Source organism: Dendropsophus ebraccatus, chromosome 11, assembly GCF_027789765.1.
Source record: "Dendropsophus ebraccatus isolate aDenEbr1 chromosome 11, aDenEbr1.pat, whole genome shotgun sequence".
Taxonomy (NCBI): Eukaryota; Metazoa; Chordata; class Amphibia; order Anura; family Hylidae; genus Dendropsophus; species Dendropsophus ebraccatus.
In genome coordinates, this window is record NC_091464.1 from 83,626,517 (window position 1) to 83,651,401 (window position 24,885).

The following is a 24,885-nucleotide window of genomic DNA, read 5'->3' on the forward strand; positions in this document are numbered from 1 at the left end:
GTAAACGCAGCATTACATAGTTCAATATTTGGCTTTAGCGGTGTTCTTTCAGGAAGTGTCTTTACTTGAAGGTGGGGGTGGGAATGGTGATCACAGATCCTGAGAACAGCTGTGGACTATATAATAAGCAGATTACAGGGACACTGCACACTGTATCTCCACCAGTAACCTCTCATCTTGTCATAAGACACAATACATGTTTAGAAGCTGTTTGAACCATTAATGTTACAGGGAAAGAGACGTCCTTGTTCTTTTCTTATAGTTGCAGATCACATAGTCCCAAACCTAAAGTTTATATAGTTTATATGTGTCATGTACTGTACACAGGTATACAATATACAGGTAATGTAGGTCTAGTTATGTACCCCAATGTGTTTTTATACACAGTATTCTCTAAAATTTATTTATTTATTTATTTTTGCTGTAATGCAAGTTAAAAAACTTTGTAAATACTCTTCAATAAGAATATCCTAACAGATTTTTGTCCAAGCATAATCTACTGACTTTGGTGTCCGCACATCTACATGGGTCCCTGCAGCACTTCCACTATGCGTGCTTTCACCCTGATGGAGAATGAATCCAACTAGCAGATGTTAGTTTTGAAACTATATAGCAGTGGCACTCTGACACTGAACAGCTCAGTACCTGAAGCATCTGTGTGAAACACGTCGGGTTTGGTATGTACTTAGTCTTTATTGGTCTAGTTCATGGGTCTCCAAACTGCGTCCCTCCAGGTGTTGCGAATATGTAAATATATGTGAATATGCAGTAGCGGTGGGGCACACAGGGGGTCTATATACTACTGGGGGAACCACACAGGGGGTTTATATACTACTGGGGGAGCACACAGGGGTCTATATTCAAGTGGGGGAGCACACAGGAGGTCTATATCCAAGTGGGAGAGCACACAGGGGGGCTAAATACCCCTAAGGGAGCACACAGAAGGCCTATACACTAGTGGGGAGCACACAGGGGGTATATACAACTGGGGGCAGCACATAGGGGGTCTATATACAACTGGGGCAGCACACAGGAGGTCTATATACTTCAGGGGCAGCACACGGGGGGCTATATATAACTGGGGGAACACACAGGGGTCTGTATACTACTGGGGAAGGCAAACAAGGGGTATATACTACTGGGGGCAGGACACAAGGGGTATATACTATTGGGGGCAGCACACAAGGAGTTTATATTACTGGCGGTAGCGCACAAGGGGTATTTACTACTGGGGGCAACACACAGCAGTCTATTGTTTTGGAACGCGTCAAGGGGGGGCCCCAGACATAACTTTGCTTGGGGCCCCAGAAATGCCAAGACCGCCCCTGTGAATATGTGATATTATAAGTTACTGTACAGGAATGGAGAGGATGGGAAACACAAGGGTGGACAGAGATTGCAGGGAGCAGGAAGGAATGAGCAGGGCAGATGTGGGCACATACATGCAGCACTCTCTGTCCAGGGAGAGAGGGGTTACAGCTATGGAGAGATTACCTCCACATTACTGTCCCCTGATGTAAGCCCCAGCCTGAAGTAGATCTGCCATGATTTGGAAGGTGAGGGAGACTTCCTGGGTCAGAGTACAGTGCTGTAGACCCCGCTATGCAGACTATGCCCCTCCCCCACTCCCCCTCCCACCCAGTACAGGGAGCTCTTAAACCAAAGCAATGCTCTTAAACCAAGTCACAATTTTGAAAAACTGTGAGCTCTTAAACCAAAACGCTCTTACACCAAGTTACTCTTAAACCAAGGTACCACTGTGTATATATATATATATATATATATAGTATATATATATATATATATACACACACAAATACACACCATGGCATACTCATGCATTGAGTTCAATGTTCTGTACATACAGTAGTCTTTTAGTGGCTATGTTTGATCCATTTCTAAATGCATAAACATTTCTTGGGGGAAACTAAAAAAGGCTGACCACTTTTTAAAAAAAAATACACTTGGCACTGAAACACTGTACTATACATTGGTATATTTTCTGCCATTGGGGTAACGTATACCCAAATATATCCCTGGCCGGAAGAAGTGCATGCCTTGTGCACGAAACAGCCTTTTGCCTTGGACGTAGCTGCGCTCACCTCCCTTCCCCATACAAGCCTATGTTCATGTGAATAAACTGACTGAGTTAGTGCACAAGAACTTTTTCTTCGTTCTGGACATACCCAAATGTAGGCTGCTTAGCAGATGTGAACACAGACTTAGTTGTTTGGGAAGACCTTTATTTCCGATTTAAGAATAAGAAAAAAAAAGGCTGGTCATTTTGGGAAAGTTCCTTTATTACCATTTTAATTTACATCAAACATTGAATTGAAATTTTGCATGAAAGGAAAGCCCAATTTGTTGTTTCCTTGTGGGATCTGTAGTACATTATCCAACAATATGGCCTCCTTTGTGGGGAACGGAAGAAAGAGAAGCTAAACTCCTCTTTGTCCTCTCTTTCCGAGACTTTTAAACATTTAATATACTTCTTGTCATAATTTGTAACCACTTACATATAGAACTGAGCCCGATAATCAAAGAATTAACATATATTGCGCACACAACCCAAAGAGAATTCAAAATTCATCACATCCACTACAGCCCTATATGGAGGCCAGGGTTACATAAAGTCCATCCCCCGCTGGGTATCTGTCACCGGAGATCTGTGGAGGTACCATATTGTGAATGTTAACCAGTTTACCGTCGAAGAGCCTGCAATTCACCAACCTATCAGCATTATCATGGTTGCTCCAGTAGCAAAGAGGATAACCTATCCAAGGTAGCTTGGATGGGTGATCTGCATCCACACTTGAGCTTGTGCTCAGTGCCTGCAAGTTCTGTTCACTTCCTTCAGTTGACTTGACATTTCCTATATTTGAAAGAATAGGAAATATGTCAACAAAAGGCTACAGTGGTGTGTGACCCCTGTCCGCTGGCTCATGTTGCAATGCATTGTGTGTAACAGGAAGCTCCACCTGCACCCATATCTCCGTCCGATGAATCTTTCTCAGACGCATGTCTATATCTGTGGCTTCCCAAGTGAGCCCTTAGGCAGGTTGAGTAGACGTCCTGGGTGCCTGTCTGGTAAAGTTGATGCTCTGCTATTTTTCAGTAAGGGAGAGCTGTAGAATTCTTTCCAGCTCTTCTTCTTCTTGCTGCTTCAGCTTCTCCTCCTCTTCCAGCTCCTTGGCCGAGAGCTCCATGGCTATTCGCAGCTGCTCTTGGTAAGTGGTGAATGCGTTGCTGGAGACGGTGTGTGGGGGGCTGCATCGCTGTGTGTGCTGGGGGGTTCTGCAACAACGTAGCAAGCAAAATGTAAGAAAACCAAATGCTTTATAATGCTGAGTACTTAAATTGCCTACTATAATTTTCTTATCTTTATACTCCGTGCCGTTTCCAAGATATTCAGTTTAATCCTTATATTAGGTTATTTTGGTGCACTGGGGGAGGAGTTAAGCCCCTCCTCCAGTGCACCCATCCACCACTGCCAGCTTGGGGTGGAAGTATCTAACCTGCTGACAGCAAAAACAGCTACGGTGTGACGATCAAGGACAACTCCTTACCGCTCCTGGACTGCTATGTCACATGTGGCAGTGTGATGTTGGGGTTAACTACAGTCCTACCTGAATTTGTAGGATTTTAGTGGCGTAATGCTTAAAAACAAAACGCTAAGCAGATTCATAGTCACTTGTCCACATAGTGAATAGCCCAGTTCAGGTACAGACTTTGACTTTGTGCTGTATCTATGCTTTACAAACCTTTCTCCTTTCCGGCCTTCATTTGACATTGGATGTGTTCCTGGTTTGCTGTTTGTAAGAGCTTCCCAAATTGTTACCTGTAAAATCAGTGTAAAGAAATCATTAGATTTGGGGTGTACTTATAGCTCATAGATGTTAGAAAAACATGGCCACTTTGTTCCAGAGACAAGACTGCTCTTGTCTCCAGTTTGGGTGCAGGTTTTCCCATTCCAGATCTATCGAAGTGAATGGAGCCTAATTGCAAACCACACCTGACCTGGAGACAAGAGCGATGCTGTCTCTGGAAGAAAGTGGCCATGTTTTTCTAATGCTGGATAACCACTTTTTGGGTACAAACACACACACACACCGTATACGCAGCGTATTTACGCAGCAGATTAGATCTAAATAACTGAACACAGCATCAAATCTGCTGCAGATCTGCTGCGTATCTGCTGCGTATTTGCTGCGTATCTGCTGCGTATACGGTGTGTGGGTTTATACCCTAAAGGAGAAGTCTGGGCTCAGACTTCTTTTTTTTTTTTAAAGAGCCGGCGGAGGAGATGGCTGAACATAACGTCATGCACCTACTTCCCTGGGTCCGCTGTCCTCTGCTCCGGGTTACGGTCCTGGTCTGAGGACAGCTCCACTCAGCCACTCAGCAGCCGCAGTGAGGTCCCTCCTCGGCCACTGACTGGCAAAGCAGACATCACACGTCACAACCCAGGTCCCGACTCAGACCAGGCAGTGGCCAGGGACCCGGAAACTGGATTGGCGGGAGTGAGGGAGCACATTACATCATAGGAGGTCACTTTTACACAAAGCTATTTAAAGGGAGACATACTGTAGGAAGTGAGGTCCTAAACACCACCTAGTGTGACTGCAGGTAGACAGAATGTCCAACATAAATGACATCTCCAAAGGATAACCCTATAAATATCTGATAGACGCAGGTCCCACCTTTGGCCATTGTAAGCAGATTGGGTTTGGCTGTGGGGGGGAGATGGGAATACCCATTTAACTCTGTGACTATACAATGGAAAGTGTTGGTGCTGACTGTGATTCCCCGATTCTTTGTCTGTTTTCCCGTCTTACTTTTGTCATTGTGGTGTAACATTAGTATTCAGTATGTGAACCAAAACACCTGCAAGCAATATTGCAAACATCTTGAAAGGGGGAGGAGGGGTCTATGGCCTTGTATTACCTGGTCATATTCACTACCAGCCTCTAGTAGACTCTGCTGGATAGCAAACTGAAGTAGGTCATCCTCTTCCTCGCGCATACTCTCACGGTAACTGCCCACCATGCTGTAACCTCGGGGGGCTTCAAACAAAGACTGATCCATCTCACAGCCACGTCCAGAAGCTGCACATAACAAAAGTAAAGAATATACAGATAAGGAATACAACGCCGAAGTTAAGCTGATGTTAACATACCATCTAAGATACCTGACTACCATTGCAAACACAACACTGGCACGAAAGCAGCCAATCCTGTATGTGTATTCAGGCAAAGCAGTGAAGGTGGAGGCCTGGCTGAGCCATCTGAAATGTTGGTGGATCATGCTATCTCCCCATCTAGAATCCATGGGTGACATGAGGCATAGCTAATGGTGATCCTCTCTCTAGTCACTCCTACCCAGGACCTCCTCTGCCCCAGTGCTGAGGTCTGACACATACTGTTGTGGTCCCTCTGTCCCGTCTCCCCCTGCTGTGGCATCATACTTATAGAGCTGGTGCTGCTAACACTGCAGGAGTCGCTGCTCGGGGAGGGGGCCTCGCTGCTGGGACTTTGACGAAGGGATGACACTGGCTCATCACATCCGTTCAGGTTTCCAAAAGTGATGCGTGCATTCAAAATGTGAAAAATGGGAATTTCTAGGGGGGGGAAAAGATAATATAAAATAATAGCATTACCTACAAGTAGTTTGCAAAAATGTCTCATAAGCATTTACAGACGTTACGTTACTTGATTTTATTATATTTTTTAACTAACATAGCAGTTTTTGCATTTATCGATGAAGTCAATTCATTTCTGAGTTTAAAAAATAAAAAATTAAAAACAAAAACATAATAAATATAACTCACCGATTTTGACAGGGAATCCCGGGGGTAGCCTGAGAGTGATAAAATCACGAAGTTTTGCAAAAAGTGCATTGCTTATTGCCATGAGGTCAATGATTGGTGCCACCTGTTCTGACAAAGATAACGGGTGGTCTTCACACAACCAAAGTTTGGCTTTAAACCTGAATGTGGAAAATAAGAGACAAACTTGTAAATATTAAAGGGAGAACTTAAAGTGAATGTGCCACCAGCTACATCGCTTTGGGATTTTTACATCGACAGTCTGGCATGAGGATGCCGGGGCTTTTTTTTTTTGAACCGCCACTTGGTTCCCGCACACCGCCCAAGTCTATTGCTGACCACCGGCCCGGCATAAAGCACTGGGGGCAGGCCCACCAGCCCCCAGTGTGGCGGTCTGACCTCCACCTTTGGCGCGGCTCCACTGATTCTAATGAAGGGAGGGGGTTTCGCCACAGGCCCACCCCCAGTGCTTCATGTCGGGCCGCTGCTCGGGAATAGACTGGCGCCGTGTGGGAACCAGGCGATGGTTCAAAAAAAGGATCATACCACCAACATCCCAGCCCAAAGCGATGAAGCTGGTGGCACATTCGCTTTAATCCACATCCTAAGGTGGTCATGCAATTTCAATAGCTGTCAGCTACATGTTCTTAGGCCAATAGTAATCTCTCTTGGACGACTGTCAGAACTTGGGACCTTTCCATCTTCTTGGTGTTCTATATCAGTTTGTTAATACATGAGAAATGTTTCCATAAATGTATGATTGGTCTCTCAGCCCTTTGGCCTCCATTGGTTGCACACAATTTAATTCAAATGATTTTTTTCGTGTTCATACATTGGAAAGTAAAGAATTTGGGTTTAACACCACATTTATGAAGCCCCAGACACTTTTTTTGGTGGAGCTTCAAGATTTCACCAAGTGTGAGCTTAAGTGTCAAGGAAGAGTTGCCAGTTTGCAGCATGCATGCCTTCCCCCTCCCCCACTCCTCTCTTGACTACTTGTACAGAGCTCAGCATAGAAAATCAAGTAGGGAGGGGTGGAAGAGGCAGGAGGCATGCATGCTGCAGCTCAGCTCAACTTCTATAACACTTGAGCAGAAAACACAATTTTATAGCAACAGCCATCATCTAAGAGACCGGTATCACATGTTTTTGTCTCCCTATCAGCTATCTGCCTATGTCTGCAGCTCTGAGCATGTTATACTGCTGACAGATCCTCTTCAGCATTTTTTATCACTCAGCATTGGGGACGTTGTAAGCCTCTGCCAGATTCATCAATATTCGGGAGAGATGCTATGTGTGTAAATAGTAACAAACACATCCATTATATTAATCAAATGTCTATTAAATAACCATTGTGTATGTCTATTACATCCCCCAAGTCTATGAGCAACCTTCAAGTTCTAGCTATCAGTTTAGAAATATGGTTTTAATTCTATAAATAGCTAATTTAGGTTACTTACTTCTGAGTTTTGGTAGTAAGTTCCATGGGTCGCCCCATATCCCGTTGTCCTAATTCAAAATTAGGGTCAAAGTATTCATCTGGAGTGATGGCTGTTGGGTTAGTCTGGCTAAAAGTCTGGGTGATCAATGTCTGCTAAAAGAAAGAAAGAAACAAAAAAATATTTTAAAATAATCAACAGTTTTAAACCATTCAAAAATCTTTTCAGAATAAGCCATTGTGTGAATACATGAGGAGCAGCATTACTTATATAACCCATATATATATATATATATATATATATATATATATATATTGTGGCATGGTGGGGCTGTAAGAGGCAGTTCTATGCCTCTGGAGTGGGAATTGGAGTTCAGGTGGAGCTCCTGGTCCAGGTACTCCACTCCAGCCCTAGAGCTAATGAGGCTCTGAAACCACCTGGTGGAGCTCTATTAGAGACTCCAGAGCTTCCCAGGTGATGGCTCCCAGGTGATGGCTCCCAGTGTGGGAGAACACAGGCAGTGCTAGGCCTGTGGGAGCTGCAGACAAGAAGTCTGGGTGAGACCAGTGGAGCTGGTGATATTGAGCATTAGGCTCATAAGTGACAGCTAGGGAAGCTGTGGTGTTAGTCAGTGGCTAGACGGCCTAGGTTTTATTTTATTGGCAGTGTTGCCTATGTCTTGTGTTTTTTGAACGGATAAATAAAGCTGACTGAGGTCAGTATAAAGCCTACAGCACTGACTGGACTGCAATTTGTGATGTGCCAACCGTCTCAGGCCCAGGAGATGGCGATCCCAGCGAGTGAGTAACCCCCAGATTGTCACATATGGTGGAGGATTGCTGTGGGCAGAAAAATGGCACATGAAGTTTGTGGCTGAATTTAAAGAGCCTGAAGCCTTACAGAGATTGAGTCTCTGTGGAGAGAGACATACAGAGACTGTGTTGCTGTGGAGAGAGACATACAGAGACTGTCTTGTCTGGATAAGGCCAGTATTGCTTATGTTTGAAGCTGGTGTTTCTGCTGCATAAAGAATATGGTTGCCATGGGTCTAGCAGAGGACTATGTCAGACGCATATGGGACATACAGCGCCGTGAAGACATGGCTAAACAGATGGGTTATAACCTTGCGCAGTTTGAAGCAGAGCGGGAGGCTGTTGAGGCCCAACTGCAAAGGACATTAGATAAGCAAGCTCCTGTACAAAGTGCATGTACTGCTACACCCCGCACTGCACTGCAGGGGGCTGCTAACCAGAAAGCACAGGGGTCCAAGCCCAGTGGTTGCTGTACCAAGGTCCCAGGTGCATCCTGGTCTGATTCCCCAGATAAAAAGCGTGAGGGTGCCGTCCCTAAAGCCCACCAGCCAGAGCCAGGCTTGAGATGTATGAGAATGGACTGTTGTATAGTTGATGTGCTTTTGCCCAGTGCCCAAGTGTTAAAAAGTCACTTTTGCAGAGGCGCCATGATGATGTTGCTAGGAGCAACCAACCACACCAGCAAGTGGCCGTCACTGAGCAGAGGGAGCCATGTTGGAGGTGCATGGGAGTGGGTGTCTGTGCATCTTATTGTCCTCTGGTCAGGAGATCAGAGAAATTTAAACCAAAAACCTGTGAATTGCTGGTGGGTGGCATCCCACTGCTGGTTGACCTGGATTGTCGCCAGGAGGTATCCAGGGTCCACCCGGATATTATACTGTTTGTGAAGAGTCGACCAGAGGTGTATGGTAAGACTATTCTAATTGACTTTAAAACCTGTTATGGGACAGTAAATCATGTGCTGGAGGTCTGTGCGGAGCTTGAGGTGGAGTTCATACTTGGCAGAGACTTTCCTTATTTCTGGCAGTTGTGGGAGGGAGAGTCCCCAGTAAAGTGTGCTGTACCACTGCCTAAGGGGGAGGAGCCAGGAGAACCATATACACACGTCCCAGAGTTACCAGTGGGTGGAGCCTCACTGTCTTACTGTGTGAACTGTGACCAAAATAAGTCCAAATGTTCAGCAATGCTACCAAGTGAGGAAAAGAATCCTGTGGCTGACAAGACCATCCTGATGTCTGATGAGATTATTGCACAGTCTGAACATGGACTTGAAAAGTCAGATGAACTTAATGATAATGTATTGCATGCAATGTGTATTGAAAATGTCACCCAGCAGTTATGTGATAGCAGTAAGGTCACCCCGCAGTTATGTGATAGCAGTAAGGTAATGTCAGATTTGCTGCCTAACATGCATTTAACCCATAACTATGTCCCACAACCTAAGCAGGTAAATGATGGGTGTACTACAGCGTTAGTTCCAGTGAATGCAGAGTGTGAACTAACCTCTAAAGCAGAAAAAGCAGCAGAGGGGATTAGCTCTAGTGTGCCCCTAGAGGTCATGGTGTATAATGACCAGATGATTGCATGTGATGAAGGTGCAGTGCTGCCCCTAGAGGTCATGGTGTGTAAGGACCAGAGTATTGCATGGGATGCATGTGCTGTGGTTGAAAGCAATACAGAGAGTTTGGTGGCCTTTACTGAGTCAAGTGAGGCCAATGTGGTTGCTAGTGGCAACCAAATATCTGCTGAAGATAACAAGGAGGGTAAGCAGACTCACAAGCCCATGGGTTCATATTATGCCAAGAGAGTGACCTACAAAGTCAAACAGCATGTGAGAAGTGACTGTGGCAGTAAGCGGTATGTATGCTGGGTTTGTGGGGCGCGTTTTTCCCAAAGTGATGCAGTGAGAATGCATGGGGTGAGGAAACATAGTGAAAATGTGTTGTGTATTCTCACACCTAAACTATGTTCCTACAACAGCTGTGCTGTGCCCAATAGGTATCTCCGAAATAAAAGAAGGGGAAAAAGTGACCAGTGTGAATATGGTTGTAGACTGAAATGTTGCATGGAGATAGCCAGATGTGCTCGGCCTGGTAGGAAGCCGTATGCACGTGGTTTGTCTGAGAGCGCCCCCTGTGTCTATGACAGTAAGCCTGGTGTGGGTGACCGTGTTACAATGCAGAGCCAGATAGACCTGAGTGGTGCATCCAGTAGGGTTAGTGAGGGTCACACAGTAGCAGCATCCAGTGAGGTTAGTGGTGGTCACACAGTAGCATCCAGTGATGTTAGTGAGGGTCACACAGTAGCAGCATCCAGTGATGTTAGTGAGGGTCACACAGTAGCAGCATCCAGTGATGTTAGTGGTGGTCACACAGTAGTAGAACAGCCACCGCTTATTGTTATAGAATCTCTTCTTTGTCAGGTCCCAGAAGCTGTTCCTGTGACTAATGTGAACATGCCTCAAGTAGCAGATGATGAGATGGTGGCCAGAGAAGGTCAGGATGAAGAGCTTGTGTTGGCTCACACATTACCTCTTACAGGGAGTCTTGAAGTTACTGAGGCTGATGTGAATAATGAAGAGGTAACTTTGGAGGAATCATGTCCTCAGTACACAGATGTGCATGAAGGAGCTGATATGAAGACTTTCACTTTGGAGACTGAAAGTGAATGCAGTCTGTATGTTGCCCTGTCTGAAGTGAGAGGTAGTGAGAACTGTCAGTCAATGTCTGAGCCGAGTGTCACTCATACAGTCCCCTCCAATGTAGCTGGAAGTGAGAGGTTTCATGTTGCCAAGGGGAACAGCCTGGATGTTACCAATAAGGGAACCCAAATTACATATGAGAACAAGGACTGTGTGCACGCTGAGAGTGGTTCTCAGTACAGCCGTCCGATGCATGTCTCCACTTATGGACGTGGTCATGAAAGAAATGAACGGCAAGTGAGAAAGTGGGGTACGGTGGTTCTGTGTTATGGAAAATGCGGGGGAAACAAAAACCTCATGAAAAGTGTGATGTGTGTCCCCAGAAAAAGAAAATGAGGCATGAATGGTGTCACATCTTACCCCAATGTAGGACCTTTGACCCAGGAGGGGGTGTTAATAAAGTGACAAGTCCTATGGCCTTTGTCAGGGGGGGAGGATATGTGGCATGGTGGGGCTGTAAGAGGCAGTTCTATGCCTCTGGAGTGGGAATTGGAGTTCAGGTGGAGCTCCTGTTCCAGATACTCCACTCCAGCCCTAGAGCTAATGAGGCTCTGAAACCACCTGGTGGAGCTCTATTAGAGACTCCAGAGCTTCCCAGGTGAAGACTCCCAGTGTGGGAGAACAGGCAGCACTAGGCCTGTGGGAGCTGCAGACAAGAAGTCTGGGTGAGACCAGTGGAGCTGGTGATATTGAGCATTAGGCTCATAAGTGACAGCTAGGGAAGCTGTGGTGTTAGTCAGTGGCTAGACGGCCTAGGTTTTATTTTATTGGCAGTGTTGCCTATGTCTTGTGTTTTTTTGAACGGATAAATAAAGCTGACTGAGGTCCGTATAAAGCATACAGCACTGACTGGACTGCAATTTGTGATGTGCCAACCGTCTCAGGCCCAGGAGATGGCGATCCCAGCGAGTGAGTAACCCCCAGATTGTCACAATATATAATATTTTTCATCAGTTCTTCCCTCTACAGGCTCCACCCACTCCTGAATGAGTGGGTGGAGCCTACCACTATGACGACTCCCATATCTGCACACACACAATCATCCATGGCCAATACACTCTCTGTGGATTATAGCATATGCTGAGTACAGAACTTCCTTTTTCCAAGTTCCTTGAGTATTTCTTGATTCCTACTTATGTTATCCTAATATTTGTATGTGCAAGTGTCTGTGTTTCAGGTTTGCTCAGATTGTGTTCCTGTTGGTCCCAGTGCCATGTTTTTTGTTCATCTGGGTATAGTTTACAGTCTAGGGCAATCACAGGCATATTGCAGGAGCGGTAGGTTTAGTCATGTAATGTTAGTTTACAGTTTAGGGAAACATGTAGGGTAAGATTAGGGAGAATTAGGGCCAGTTCCTGTATTTCTGTGTTTTATCATTCTCGGTTTCATTCCGGGCTGCTATCATTATTATTCATTTGCACCATCATTCTTGCTAAACTAATTATTACATTCCAAAATTTACATGTACTTGCTTGTATGTTTTTTTTGCGACATACTGGTAATTCTTATATGCCCTACTATTAAGTCCTGGGGGTATCTGAGTACTGAAAGCAGTTTGGACCCAGGAAAAGCAACTGATAAAGTAGAAGTCAAGTAGTGAACTGTGTCACTACAAAAAGAGGCATTTCTCTCTATGTAAATGTATTACCATGTTTATTATACTGCCTTATGTTTGTTTGTTTGTTAAAAGGTTAAAGACCAATTAACTAGGGGGAAGATTTATCAAACATGGTGTAAAGTGAAACTGGCTCAGTCGCCCCTAGCAACCAATCAGATTCCACCTTTCATTCCTCACAGACTTTGGCTCAGTTGCCCCTAGCAACCAATCAGATTCCACCTTTCATTTTCCAAAGTCTGTGAGGAATGAAAGGTGGAATCTGATTGGTTGCTAGGGGCGACTGAGCCAGTTTCACTTTACACCATGTTTGATCAATGTCTCCGTAGATGTATTAGCTGTTATACAGGGCATGTTCTATATATGCATCTTTCTCCTCTTTAAAGGAGAAGTCTAGCAATATTTAAAAATTTCCAGCAGGCAGGAGTCCCGCCTCGGCCACTGACTGACTGAGCGGACCAGACACATCCCGACTAGGGCCCCACTCAGACCATAAAGCGCGACCTGATAGATGGTGTACTGCCATCAGCGCTGGAGCCGGGGAGGGGAGAGCATGTTATTTCTTTTATCCTCCCCCCTTCCCGAAAGTCTGATAGCCTTCTCCTTTAACTTACCTCTCCCAAAGCGATGTCTTGCCCCTCCGGGACTCCCTCGCCCAGGCTCCGGCATCCCGGCTCCAACGACGTCACAACTCAGCTGATGTACTGCCCTCTCAGCCAATCAGTGACTGGGGCGGGGCATCACTGCAGTCACTGATTAGCAGATGGGGCAATCTATCAGCCGGGTTGGGCCGGTAATGCAGTACATTGGGGGCATGGGAAGAAGTAATGCTGCGTTTACACAGAGCGATAATTCGCCCGATCGTACGATTAACGATTTCGAAGTAACGTTTTTTTTATAACGATCAGCGTTTAGACGGAACGATATATTGTATGGAAAAATCGTTTTGCAATCGTTTTGCGATCGCTTAAGCCTATCTCACACATAGGTTAAATAGGTGAATGACTATTTACACGGAACGATCTGCGAATTTTTTGCGAACGACCAACGACGATTTGAGAACATGTTCAAAGATCAAAATGAACGATTTCTCGCTCGTCGCTTGATCGTTCCTTGCGCTTACACGTAGGATTATCGTTCGAATTCAATCGTTATCGCTATCGTTCCGTGTAAACGCAGCGTAAGTAACCCTTGTTTATTATGTTCTCCCCTGTCTGCTGGCAAATTTTGAAATTTTTCAGACTTTAAAGGGAATGTCTCTTTAGAAAATGACTTATTGTATAAATAATATTTTTATGTTAAACATATTTTTTAAGAATTTTGGTGACTTTTATTCCAATTTTCCATTTTCTATCTATATTATAAAATTGTGAGATCTTGCAGATTTCATTCTCACTACTGCGGCTAAAACTAAGCTGAGACTTCCTGTTGTGTCTGTGGTGATAAACGGAGGCTGCTGTAAAGTGATCTGTGCAGCATTGCAGCGTCATGTGACACCAGTAGATGGAGACAATAGCTGCTCCCTGTGGAATGACCTCTTCAAAGGTCACAGAGTACGCTCAATAATGCTTCACATTTATCTTAACGGAGCATAGTCTGTTTATTGTTGTCTATATCCATGAGTCTTGCTGTAAAGCATGCTACTAAATGCTGTTAAGAACAGATCAGGCAATATGGCAGTCTTGATATCTTCTCCGGGGTTCCCTCTCCTCTCTATATATCATAGCTCCCTCCACTCGCCCTTCATAAATGAATACAAACCCCTAACGACATAATCCTCTTCTCCTCGGGCTGCTGTGTACTAGAATTGCGATTCCCTGAGACAGAAGGCATATTGATGCAGCATATGTTTATGAAAATGAGAAAAATAATGGTACAAGCGAGCTGCCATCTCTGAGACGTCTGAGGTGATGGGTAATTTTCTTATCCTGTCACTTAAGCGGGTTTGTTATTTCTGACAACTCACTGTGAGAGAAGTCAGAGCTATATTGGCAAACACATAGATTGGCACTATCAAGTCAATTATATTTTTTCATATACGATTAAATACTTTTCAACATGATTCACCATAGAACTCTGTCAGCGGCACAGTAGGCTGGCACGGGATCAGCGGATGGCAGTGGACGTTTGCCAGGCATCTCTACAATTAAATCCCTGAATGTTGTTATGAAAAGCACATTGTATTTCAGTTTAGGGGTAGGCGTTCCATGATGTGTTACTCAAAGCCGAGGCCGACAAACGAAGGCGAATGGATCTTCTCCTAATACTGAAGGATGTGACATTTCAGACAGGGATGGAGAACCTCAGGCCCTCCAGCTGTTGCAAAACTATAATTCCCATCATGCCTGGACAGGCTTTCATTTTCACCACTAGGCCTAAATTTAAAGGCCCTATTACACAAAACGATTATCGGCCGATATCAGCTGCTAGAGGCGATAATCGTCTTGTGTACTTGTGTACCGTGGAATAGGAGCAGCGGCAGCAGACTGCCGCTATCTTTTATGGGCTGCCCGGACGATCTAGCGATCACTCGGGCAGCCTAAAAGGGCAGACTAGATGGACCCAGTGGTCTTCTTCTAGTTTCTATAATAGGCTTATGAAACGACCCTATAGACATTAAAGGGGTTATCCATCGAAAAACATTTTCTCTCAAATCAACTGGTGTCAGAAAGTTATATAAATTTGTAATTTATTCCTATTTAAAAATCTCAATTCTTCCAGTACTTATCAACTGCTGTATGTCCTGCAGGAAGTGGTATATTCTTTCCAGTCTGACACGGTGCCCTCTGCTGCCACCTCTGCTTTAGACAATTCCTGACGAGGACAGAGGTGGCAGCAGAGAGCACTGTGTTAGACTGGAAAGAATACACTACTTCCTGCAGGACATGCAGCAGCTGATGAGTATGAGAAAACTTGAGATTTTTAAATAAAAGTAAATTACAAATCTATATAACTTAAAAAAAACCAGTTGATCTGAAAGAAAAAAAACCTTTAATGCTTATGAGGCCTTTTCATAGGCCCATTATAGCTGTACTATAAAAAGCTGCTAAATGATACTAAAACATTATGAATATTCCATAGAAAATCTATAAAGGTTTGGTAACAGACTTTGTCTATAGACATTTTCTTTTTTGCCCAATATTTTTTTTTCCTTTCAGGTCAATAAACATAAAAGAAGAGAGAGAAGGCAGCGTGCTTGTTCCTTTGCCACCCATCAATCCACCTGTAAATGTAGCAGCAACGTCTCTATCTTCTGGAGGTAATTCTAGGTCTTCAGGATACAATTATTGATAAGCATCAGACAGAAGGCGGCCATGAGCAAATTCTGCCACACCAGCTATTGATTTGCAGTAAATCCTTATTTCACAGAGACAGCTAATACAATCCCTTTAAGTCCAGTCCCCCAGAGGAGGCAGGGAAAGAAGCCGTTGCTATCAAGGCTACAGCAATCACACAATAACACTCACCCCATTGTTTGGTCCTACGTGCTGCTCAGCTATCCCCAGGAATGACTGTAGAGGCGTTTTACTACCTGGAAGGAAAATGGAGAAGTAATGGCACAAATCAGGATGGAACTGGCTGTTCTTCTCCCATAGACTGTGACTAAAATACATGATTATTTCTTCTGAGGACTGTCACATTATATTCAGATTATGCCTGAAGAAATATTCATATGTGGATGAGGAAAGCTATAGTGGTGTCCCACCACATGTGTTGCTATTGGTTACATCCTTCGTAAAAGCCTGTACTTTAAAGATGATGGTACTTATGGAGATGATTTAAACACTATAGGATGACAACATAGTAATTATGGTGTGGTACTGGTCTTCCTTGTCCACTACCTCCTTTTTCTTTGGTTTAAGAGATATATGTATTTACTAAATATGTCCTTCATTGTTTTTATAGAATATTTTGTATGTTTATGCTATACGATAATAAAGTGTTGAAAATCTAAAAAAAAAAACAAAAACACAAGCACAAGTATTCTCTCTACTCTGGGATTTCTTGTCAAGCACTGACACAGCCCACACACCTTCCTTGGGTTATCCCCCCTTTGGGTTGCAGGACCAATAGTCCGGGTGGGTCCCTATTCCACTCCAGACCACCGTGATAAGTACCCAAGGGACCCCGCAACAACCCGGAAGATCACTGTCCACAGGGGAACAAGGTAAAGCCAACCCATTTAAATAAAAGCCGGTGTGCCACCATACCTGTGTGCACAACCGGCACTGGGAACACCACACAATACCACCGGCAAGGCTCTATCTTAGCTAACCACCATAGAATTGGCGCCACACCTAACCATCTGGCAAGTGACTAGCAGCTCCTCCACACAGGGGGTAAACACCCCACTATGGAGGCAGGCAGTGCTCCTAATGGTCTTATTGGACAGTGGAGCAAAAGACTAACTGCACCGGAATGGCAATGGCACCAAAGAAAAAGGTAAGACACATACCTTCCTCCTCAGCGTCTCCTGTGCAATAGGGACATAGCAGCAGGTTAGATTCGTCTAACCTGCCGATAGTTCCCCTTTAAATATTATGGGTTAGTGACTTGTATATAACAATTTTAAACTTCCATTTGTTTAGTTTAAGAATTTTGTATTTTTGTACGTTGCGAACCTGTATTTGGGGATTTTCTGCCATTCTTCTCTGCGGATCCGTGCTGCAGCGAGATCCACTCCTGCTCTGTGTTACATAGAAAGAGTCAGGTTCATAATGTAAGTCTATGGAGCCCGACTGATATCAGAGCGGACAGTGGATGCACTGCAGGGTGGTTTTCTCCCGGCTCGTTCTCCCGATCAGTACGGATCTCTACACTCAGACCAGGACCAATCAAAACTTTTGACGTGTCTCTGTGACATGTCGTAAGTTTTTATAAATGACCCTTTTAAGGGGTTATCCATCAAAAATCTTTTTCTTTCGAACCAACTGGTTTCAGAAGGTTATATTGATTTGTAATTCACTTCTATTTTAAAAATCTCAAGTCTACCAGTACTTATTAGCTGCTGTTTGCCCTGCAGTAAGTGGTGTATTCTTTCCAGTCTGACACAGTGCTCTCTGCTGTCACCTCTGTCCATGTCAGGAACTGTCCAGAGCAGCAGCAAATCCCCATAGAAAACCTTTCCTGCTCTGGACAGTTCCTGACATGGACAGAGGTGTCAGCAGAGTCAGACTGAAAAGAATACACCACTTCCTACAGGGTATGCAGCAGCTGATAGGTATGGGAAGACTTGAGATTTTTATATAGAAGTTAAGTACAAATCTATATAACTTTCGGAAACCAGTGGATTTGAAAGAAAAAATTTTTCGCCGGAGTACCCCTTTAAGACCAACAAGTGTACCAAAACCAGAAGAGGAATCAACAGAAGAGAGAAGTAGGAGATCTCCCATTTGAATCCACTTCTGGTTTTGGCACAAACTGCTGTGTGCATTTCCAGCCTGATTCCCCCTAAAGGTTCAAAGTCCAGCTATCTCTTATACCGAATAGTGTGGTACGGGTAAGGCTGCACATGGGGAGACAGTGAAGGGATCAGGTTTAGAGAAATAATGATGATAGAAAGGATGCATTTTAGGGTCTGGTGTATTCCATTCTAATGTTATTTTATTATAGGTTTCTGGATAGCAGTCATCTTTTTTTCTTCCTCCTGGAGGGAATGCTTTCTTAGAATTTATGGGTGTAGCACCTCAGAACAGCCTGCAGGTGGAGCTATTGCCACCTCTTTAGCACATTAGTGCACAGGCAGCAGCACTGGCATAATGACATGCATGCATCAATTTTATTCTGATATAAAGCACAAGCATATTCCATAGTACTGTACCAAATAACCCAATACAAATATGGGATAACCATACCTTATAGTTGTAATATCACCTTAGATTGTACTTATTTATTGTATCGCTCTTTTTTTGAGGACATTTTGGTTTTCCACTATCACCTATAAGGCAACCATTCTGGAACACACAGTAAGAGGAGGCATGCCGGACACAACTCTGATAGGAATTTATAGGGGCTACGTAAAGAAGGTGTGTGGTGTTGGGCTGCCCTGTTGTGTGGCAGCAGCCACGACTGGTCACCTGTTAGATGGTACTGTGTGACTCCACTACATTGGTGGTCGGTCGGTGGAGTATAGCTCAGCCACATGTTATACTGTTGTGACGCCAGTGCTGATCCAGCACACAGGTATGACGCACACCTGCCTTTAATTTTTGTGGCTGGCTATACCCTTTCCCCCAATGGTCGGTGACCTGCCGGGTTGTGATGGGTCCCTTGGGCGCTCATCACGGTGGTCCGGAGGAGAGGCGTGACCCATCCGGACTGTCGGTACCGCCACCCACAGAAAGGGAAGATGACCCAAGGACGGTGTAGCCTGTGTGTAGGTGCTGGTGCAATAACCAGTAAAATAAACTCTTCTTTACTGAAGGAATACTTTAGCATACAAGCAGAGAATAGACTTTTGACTTGACTGGACTAGATCTGCGCTGAGAACTGTAGAGGTAGAATAGCAGTGCTGACTTGGTTGCGTGCTGAGAAGGTAGAGTAAGTTCAGAGAAGTGGAGAGCATTAGGTTGTGAGACTGTAGTACTGTGCTCTGCCGGAACTTTAGAAGTAGACTACTTGAGAGCAGAAGAATACCGTCCTAACAAGATGACACAAGCCCCAGTCTTTGTTACCTGAGTTAAGCAATGTGTCCAAAGTTATCTGGTTTCACCTGCGCTGCAAGAAAGAGTACATAGGCTCTTAGCTGCTTTGCTCTATCCGGATCAGTTCCTTTGCTTTAGGATACTGTCCTGCACTTTTAGAGACGTTCAACGACGCGGGTTGGGGTGATCCCTGACTTGTCCTCTCTGGAGGTGTTTAGCACTGCATATTAGGTAGATGTGTTACTTTGAAGAAGAAAATCTCTGTGTCCTTCATGAGTGTCTGTACACTACAGCTGGTCTGTCCAGGACGGGGTACCTGGCAGAGCCAGGTCCCTAGCTAACTAAGCAGGGATGCTTGATCTGTGTGTCTTCCCTCTACGAAAACCAGAAATGAACAAACTAGTGTGGGTCTACACTTCCTCTCTACATGTGACAACTTCCTACAGGATATGGTGGTGGAGAAGAGAAAGGAGGATAGAGATAGGTAAAGGAGAAGAATAGCTCTCATTGGTGTGCAGACAAACAAACAATAACCCCTTGTTCACTATAGGTGTGCAATATCCAGGTACAAATACAAATAGTAGCGACACCTAGTGGCAAAACTTAGACATTACTTCATTACCACAGGCTTTTGCAAGGGGTGTTCAAACTAGCAACACCAGTGGTGGGACACCACATATGTCCTGTCTGGGGAGGATAACTACACCTCCCAGTAACGTGTCCCAGTAAGTCATAATTGGAGAGATTTGTCACCTGGTCAGCCTGAACTTTGTGAACAAGTCAGTAAAATTATTCTGATGTGATCATTTTGGTCTTTACTCGTGCTCAGCGGACCTCCAGAATTGTTTGGGTTTTGTAAGGTTCTAAGAATTCGAACCCTCTATATTAGACTCCTGGTGACTGGAGAAGTTAAATGCCGTTCTAGAGCAGCTACCAGGAAAACATGGATACAGACATACTGTATCCCTGTTTTCCAGGACTTCCTAGGACGGCATCCAACTTCTGGAGTCAAATGCAGAGCATTCGTGTTCAGACCCTGAAAAGCTTGACACCAGTCTTTAATACTGAAATCTGTAAAACTAAGAAGTATCTAGAGTATATCCTTGGATAAGCCATGATGGAGTGACTGATAGGTTTGACCATTGGGAATCCCATTGACTAAAGAACATAGGGGGACATTTATCAAACTAATTGCGCCTGTTTTTAGTCTAATATATCTAGTTTGCGCTAAAAAAAAAATCTAATATGAATTTATGTAGCTTTTTTAGACAAGACTATCCAAATTAGATGTGACTTTTTGAATTAGATTTTTTGTTGTTAATTAGATTGAAAGTGCGCCAGAATTCTTTTTTAGCTAAATTTAGTAACTGCACAATTTTTTAAAAAAGTCGCATATATTGGCGCATCGCTACGTTTGCTCCGAACCAGGTGAATTTATTAGACTAATTAAAAGACCATTATTTTTAAGACACATTTACTATGCTATTAGGCAATTTACATAAATTTGACTAAACACATTAGATTGGAAATTATGCTACAACATCTACAAATCGTGTTTTTAGATTTGTTAGTAAATATCCCCCATAGAGTTTATAGTGCACACTGAAGTAAATGGCTATGACCTGCAATACATACTACAGAACTGATACTCAGTGGGGCCCTTTGTTCATGTAACTAGTGACATTGCCCACAGTTCTTCCCAGTTTTAGTCTGATGTAGGCCCATAAATACATAACATAATTTAGTCATCAAAATGGATTACGAAACTAGATTTAGTTTTTTTGTTTTTATCTACAATGGTATTACACATAACTTTATTCCAGAAGATTTAGCAATCCCTATAATACCAATTTAAGAGTATAAAGAAGTCACTGTAGTGTAATACAATCTTTTATTGTTGAGCTGTGTGCATATTGCCTACCTGACTCTTAAAGGGGTTGTTCACAAAAAAAAAATTTTTTTTTTCAAATCAACTGATGCCAAAAAGTGCCAGATATCTGTAAGTCCTGCAGGAAGTGTTTTTTATAGTCTAGAGACCAGGAAAGGTTTTCCATGGGGATTTGCTACTGCTCTGGACAGTTCCTGTTTTGGACAGAGGTGGCAGCAGAGAGCACTGTGTCAGACTGGAAAGAATACACCACTTCCTGCAGGACTCACAGCAGCTGATAAGTACTGTAAGACTGGAGATTTTTTAATGGAAGTAAATTACAAATATCCTCCGCTTTCTCGCACCAGTTGATTTGAAACAAAAAAAATGGTGAACAACCCCTTTAACAGGAACAATTGCTGATGTATAACTATCTGGTAGATGCCAAAAGTATAATCTCTTGGCAACCACTAGACACTAGGATCTATGAACTGACATGGAACAGGTGCCAGGGGTATTTCCTGGTGCATATGCCAAATGTACGCATGCATGCAATGTGAACGTAGCCTTATGGGGACAGTATGAGTTAAGTAGCTGAGATGTGACGTTACCTTTGCTCTTTCCCTTGTGCTGGTCGGATAAATGTTCTGTGCGGGTTCTAGTAATTAATTCTACATTGGAAGCCCCATATACCTAAGGGAAGAATGACACAGGTATAACCCAAGTATCTTTCTGCACATTTACATACAATGATTGACTATCAGCCATCAGTTATGGGGTTATTCAATTCATTTATCTTACATACTTTTGGTTGTGTAGTTATGTCAGTAAACTGAGGCCTCTGATCCTGCTCTATATGACTAGGCCTCATACAGCCAGAACCAATGTCATAAAAATACCCCATACACTCTAATGGGTGGATGATGATGCAAAACTCTTAAGAACCCGACCTTGCTGCATCTAATGTAACATGATTTCACCTCTAATATTTCTATCGGGTTGTAGTCACTGTTTCCATCTTGTTGGAGATTTAGTCCCAGATTCTGTCATATTTGATGGAAAAAATAGAGCAGCACAAATAACTATTTCTGCTTAAACAATAGGCCCCATGACAAAAAATTCAACAGACTCCATTGTAGGTTAAAGTAGGGTTAAAGTCCAGCAAAAGTTTTTATTAAAGTATTGTATTGCCCCCCAAAAGTTATACAAATCCACAATACACACTTACGGGAAATGCTTATGAAGTGCTTTTTTCCCTGCACTTACTACTGCATCAAGGCTTCACTTCCTGGATAACATGGTGATGTCACTTCCTTTATAACATGGTGATGTCACTTCCTGGATAACATGGTGATGTCACTTCCTGGATAACATGGTGATGTCACTTCCTGGATAACATGGTGATGTCACATCCTGGACAACATGGTGATGTCACTTCCTGGATAATATGGTGATGTCAGGACCCGAATCCCAGAGCTATGCGGGCTGTGGCTTCTGGAGAGAATGATGGCAGAGGGATGATCAGTGTCCCTCCAAAGCCCTGTGTCCCTCAGTGTCCCCCTGCCATCATCCTCTCTAGCAGCCACAGCCCGCACAGCTCTAGGAGTGGGGGCGTCACATCACCATGTTATCCAGGAAGTGCCATCACCGTGTTATCCAGGAAGTGCCATCAGCATGTTATCCAGGAAGTGACCTCACCATGTTATCCAGGAAGTGACCTCACCATGTTATCCAGGAAGTGACATCACCATGTTATCCAGGAAGTGACATCACCATGTTATCCAGGAAGTGACGCCTTGATGCAGTAGTAAGTGCAGGAAAAAAGCCCTTTATAAGCATTTCCCATAATAAGTGTATGTTGGGGATTTATATAACTTTTGGGAGGCAATACAATACTTAAATAAAAAATGTTTGCCGGACTTCTCCTTTAACAGGGACTCTCAGGACTCAATGGTCTGCATCATGCGACTCTTCTCGCTCGGTTTCAAAGTGAAATATTGAGTCCATGTGGACAGGGAACATATCTACTAGGGAAGAATAGAGATTGTCTGACCATACATTTATTTAGTAACAGAGTGTCCCATGCATCCATAATAATGCTATGTAACACATGGACAGGGGTCCGACAGAGCAGGAACCAATCTTCTTTAGCTCATTTAGGGGGTTACTGTTACTATTATTGGGATATCTAATAAAGTGACGTGCACAAAAATTACACAAGTGTTTTATTTGTACCACATATACTTGTGCCTGGTAAATCACCTACACTAAAGGGGTAGTCCTAAAACCAAACATTAGCCCCTATGCATATGATTGGGAATAACAAGCTGATTGGTGGGGATCCAACTGCAGAAATATAGGGGAAATGGTAAGAAATTTGCCCCCATAAAGAATGGAGCACAGCCAGTCCCTTATTCATTCTCTATAGGGTTTCTGAGTATTGCCAAGCTCAGCACTTTGCAGTGTTCGGAAGGCCGATACAGAACAAACAGTGCATTCGTCTTTCACCTTCGTTCTAAATACCATGTGGGTTCCTATTGGTTGGTTCCTCACTGATCAGCTTGTTATGCCCTATCCTATAAACTTCTTGAGATGGGAATACCCCTTTAAAGGGGTTGTTCACCAAAAAATATTTTCTTTCAAATCAGCTGGTGCAAGAAAGTGCAAGATATTTGTCATTTACTTTTATTAAATAATCTCAAGTCTTCCAGTACTCGTCAGCTCCTGTAAGTCCTGCAGGAAGAGGTGTATTCTTTAAAGTTTGGAGAGAAGGAGAGGTTTTCTATGGGGATTTTCTACTGGTCTGGACAGTTCCTGACATGGACAGAGGTGGCAGCAGAGAGCACTGTGTCAGACTGGAAAGAATACACCACTTCCTGCAGGACACACAGCAGCTGATAAATGCTTGAAACCCAGAGATTTTTTAATAGACGTAAATTACAAATCTCTGGTACTTTCTGACACCAGTTGAATTGAAAGAAAACATTTTTGGTGAACAACCCCTCTAAGGGCCCAGCTGTTTTAATGGCATGAACGTAAGTAGGGATCGGTAGAGAGGTTCTGCTGTGCCGCTGACTATAGGTTCTCCCAAGGACATATAGCTACATTCATCAGGATACACTGCAATTTCTTTCCCAACAATCCATCATCTGAGTGTTCCCTTCAGTCTTCTCCTCCCCATCTAGATTACCGCTGAGGCTATGCTTCTAACCTTTGCCTCGTAGCCGTTGATAACCTCAGTTTTCTCACTTCTCCATCCAAGGATTCCTGATTTGTTTCTGTGATGGGAAATAAGAAAGAAAGCATGAATGTGTCCTTACAATCACGACTGAGGACCGTATCTATGAAGTAACAGATGCAGAGCTGCTGCAGCCTACGTTATCGGAATATTCCAGACCAAGTATCCTAATGAAGATTCGGAGCGGTGTCACCCAGCACTGAAGTCTTGCCAACCTGTACTGCCTGACTGTTCTGATAAAGCTAGGACCAAAAACAGACAGCTTCACTGCTTTATATACACAATTTTACTTTAAGCCGCTCTCAAGATCTATTCCTTACTGCTTGAACTGGACAACCTCCTTCCTACCGTGAGACGTTGCCGGATACTTTAAGAAAAGCTCCAACCTTTCAAGTTATTTTCAAGAATATTGCAAAACTAGCAAGTCTCCAATAGTCAGATTATATTAGTTATAGGCCCTATTACACAAAACGTTTATCGTCCGTTACGGTCATAGAAGACAACAATCAGCCAACATAAACAATGTCGTCTGATCGTTGTCTTTCGTTGTCTTTCAACATGACTCATATAGAAGCGATATGCTGCCATCATTCTGTGGAATAGGAGTGGCGGCAGCAGAGCGCTGCTATCTTCTATGGGCTGCCCGGACGATCAATCGATCACCCAGGCGCTCCCCCCAACTCTTACCCACCCGCTGCAGACGTATGTATTAGCGCCGGCATCCTGCATGGAACGAGGAGCAAGC

General features: G+C 43.8%; 1 protein-coding gene across 4 annotated transcripts in view; it reads right to left on the bottom strand.

Moving 5' to 3' along the window:
* Positions 1-2,282: 2,282 nt before the first annotated feature.
* The window catches only part of ANKRD13B (ankyrin repeat domain 13B), a 143,409-nt gene continuing 120,806 nt past the window's right edge, over positions 2,283-24,885 (bottom strand). The window contains exons 7-15 of one of the 4 annotated variants that reach the window (XM_069944964.1): positions 24,114-24,180; positions 21,514-21,595; positions 15,859-15,923; positions 7,285-7,415; positions 5,828-5,985; positions 5,420-5,617; positions 4,945-5,105; positions 3,762-3,838; positions 2,283-3,294 (exon numbers count right to left, since the gene is read on the bottom strand). In XM_069944964.1, the coding sequence (XP_069801065.1) occupies positions 3,105-3,294; positions 3,762-3,838; positions 4,945-5,105; positions 5,420-5,617; positions 5,828-5,985; positions 7,285-7,415; positions 15,859-15,923; positions 21,514-21,595; positions 24,114-24,180 (1,129 nt within the window). In that variant the 3' untranslated portion in view covers positions 2,283-3,104. Of the gene's footprint in view, positions 3,295-3,761; positions 3,839-4,944; positions 5,106-5,419; positions 5,618-5,827; positions 5,986-7,284; positions 7,419-15,858; positions 15,924-21,513; positions 21,596-24,113; positions 24,181-24,885 lie in introns of all 4 variants that reach the window. The other 3 variants (XM_069944963.1, XM_069944967.1, XM_069944966.1) reach the window with 3 other exon arrangements.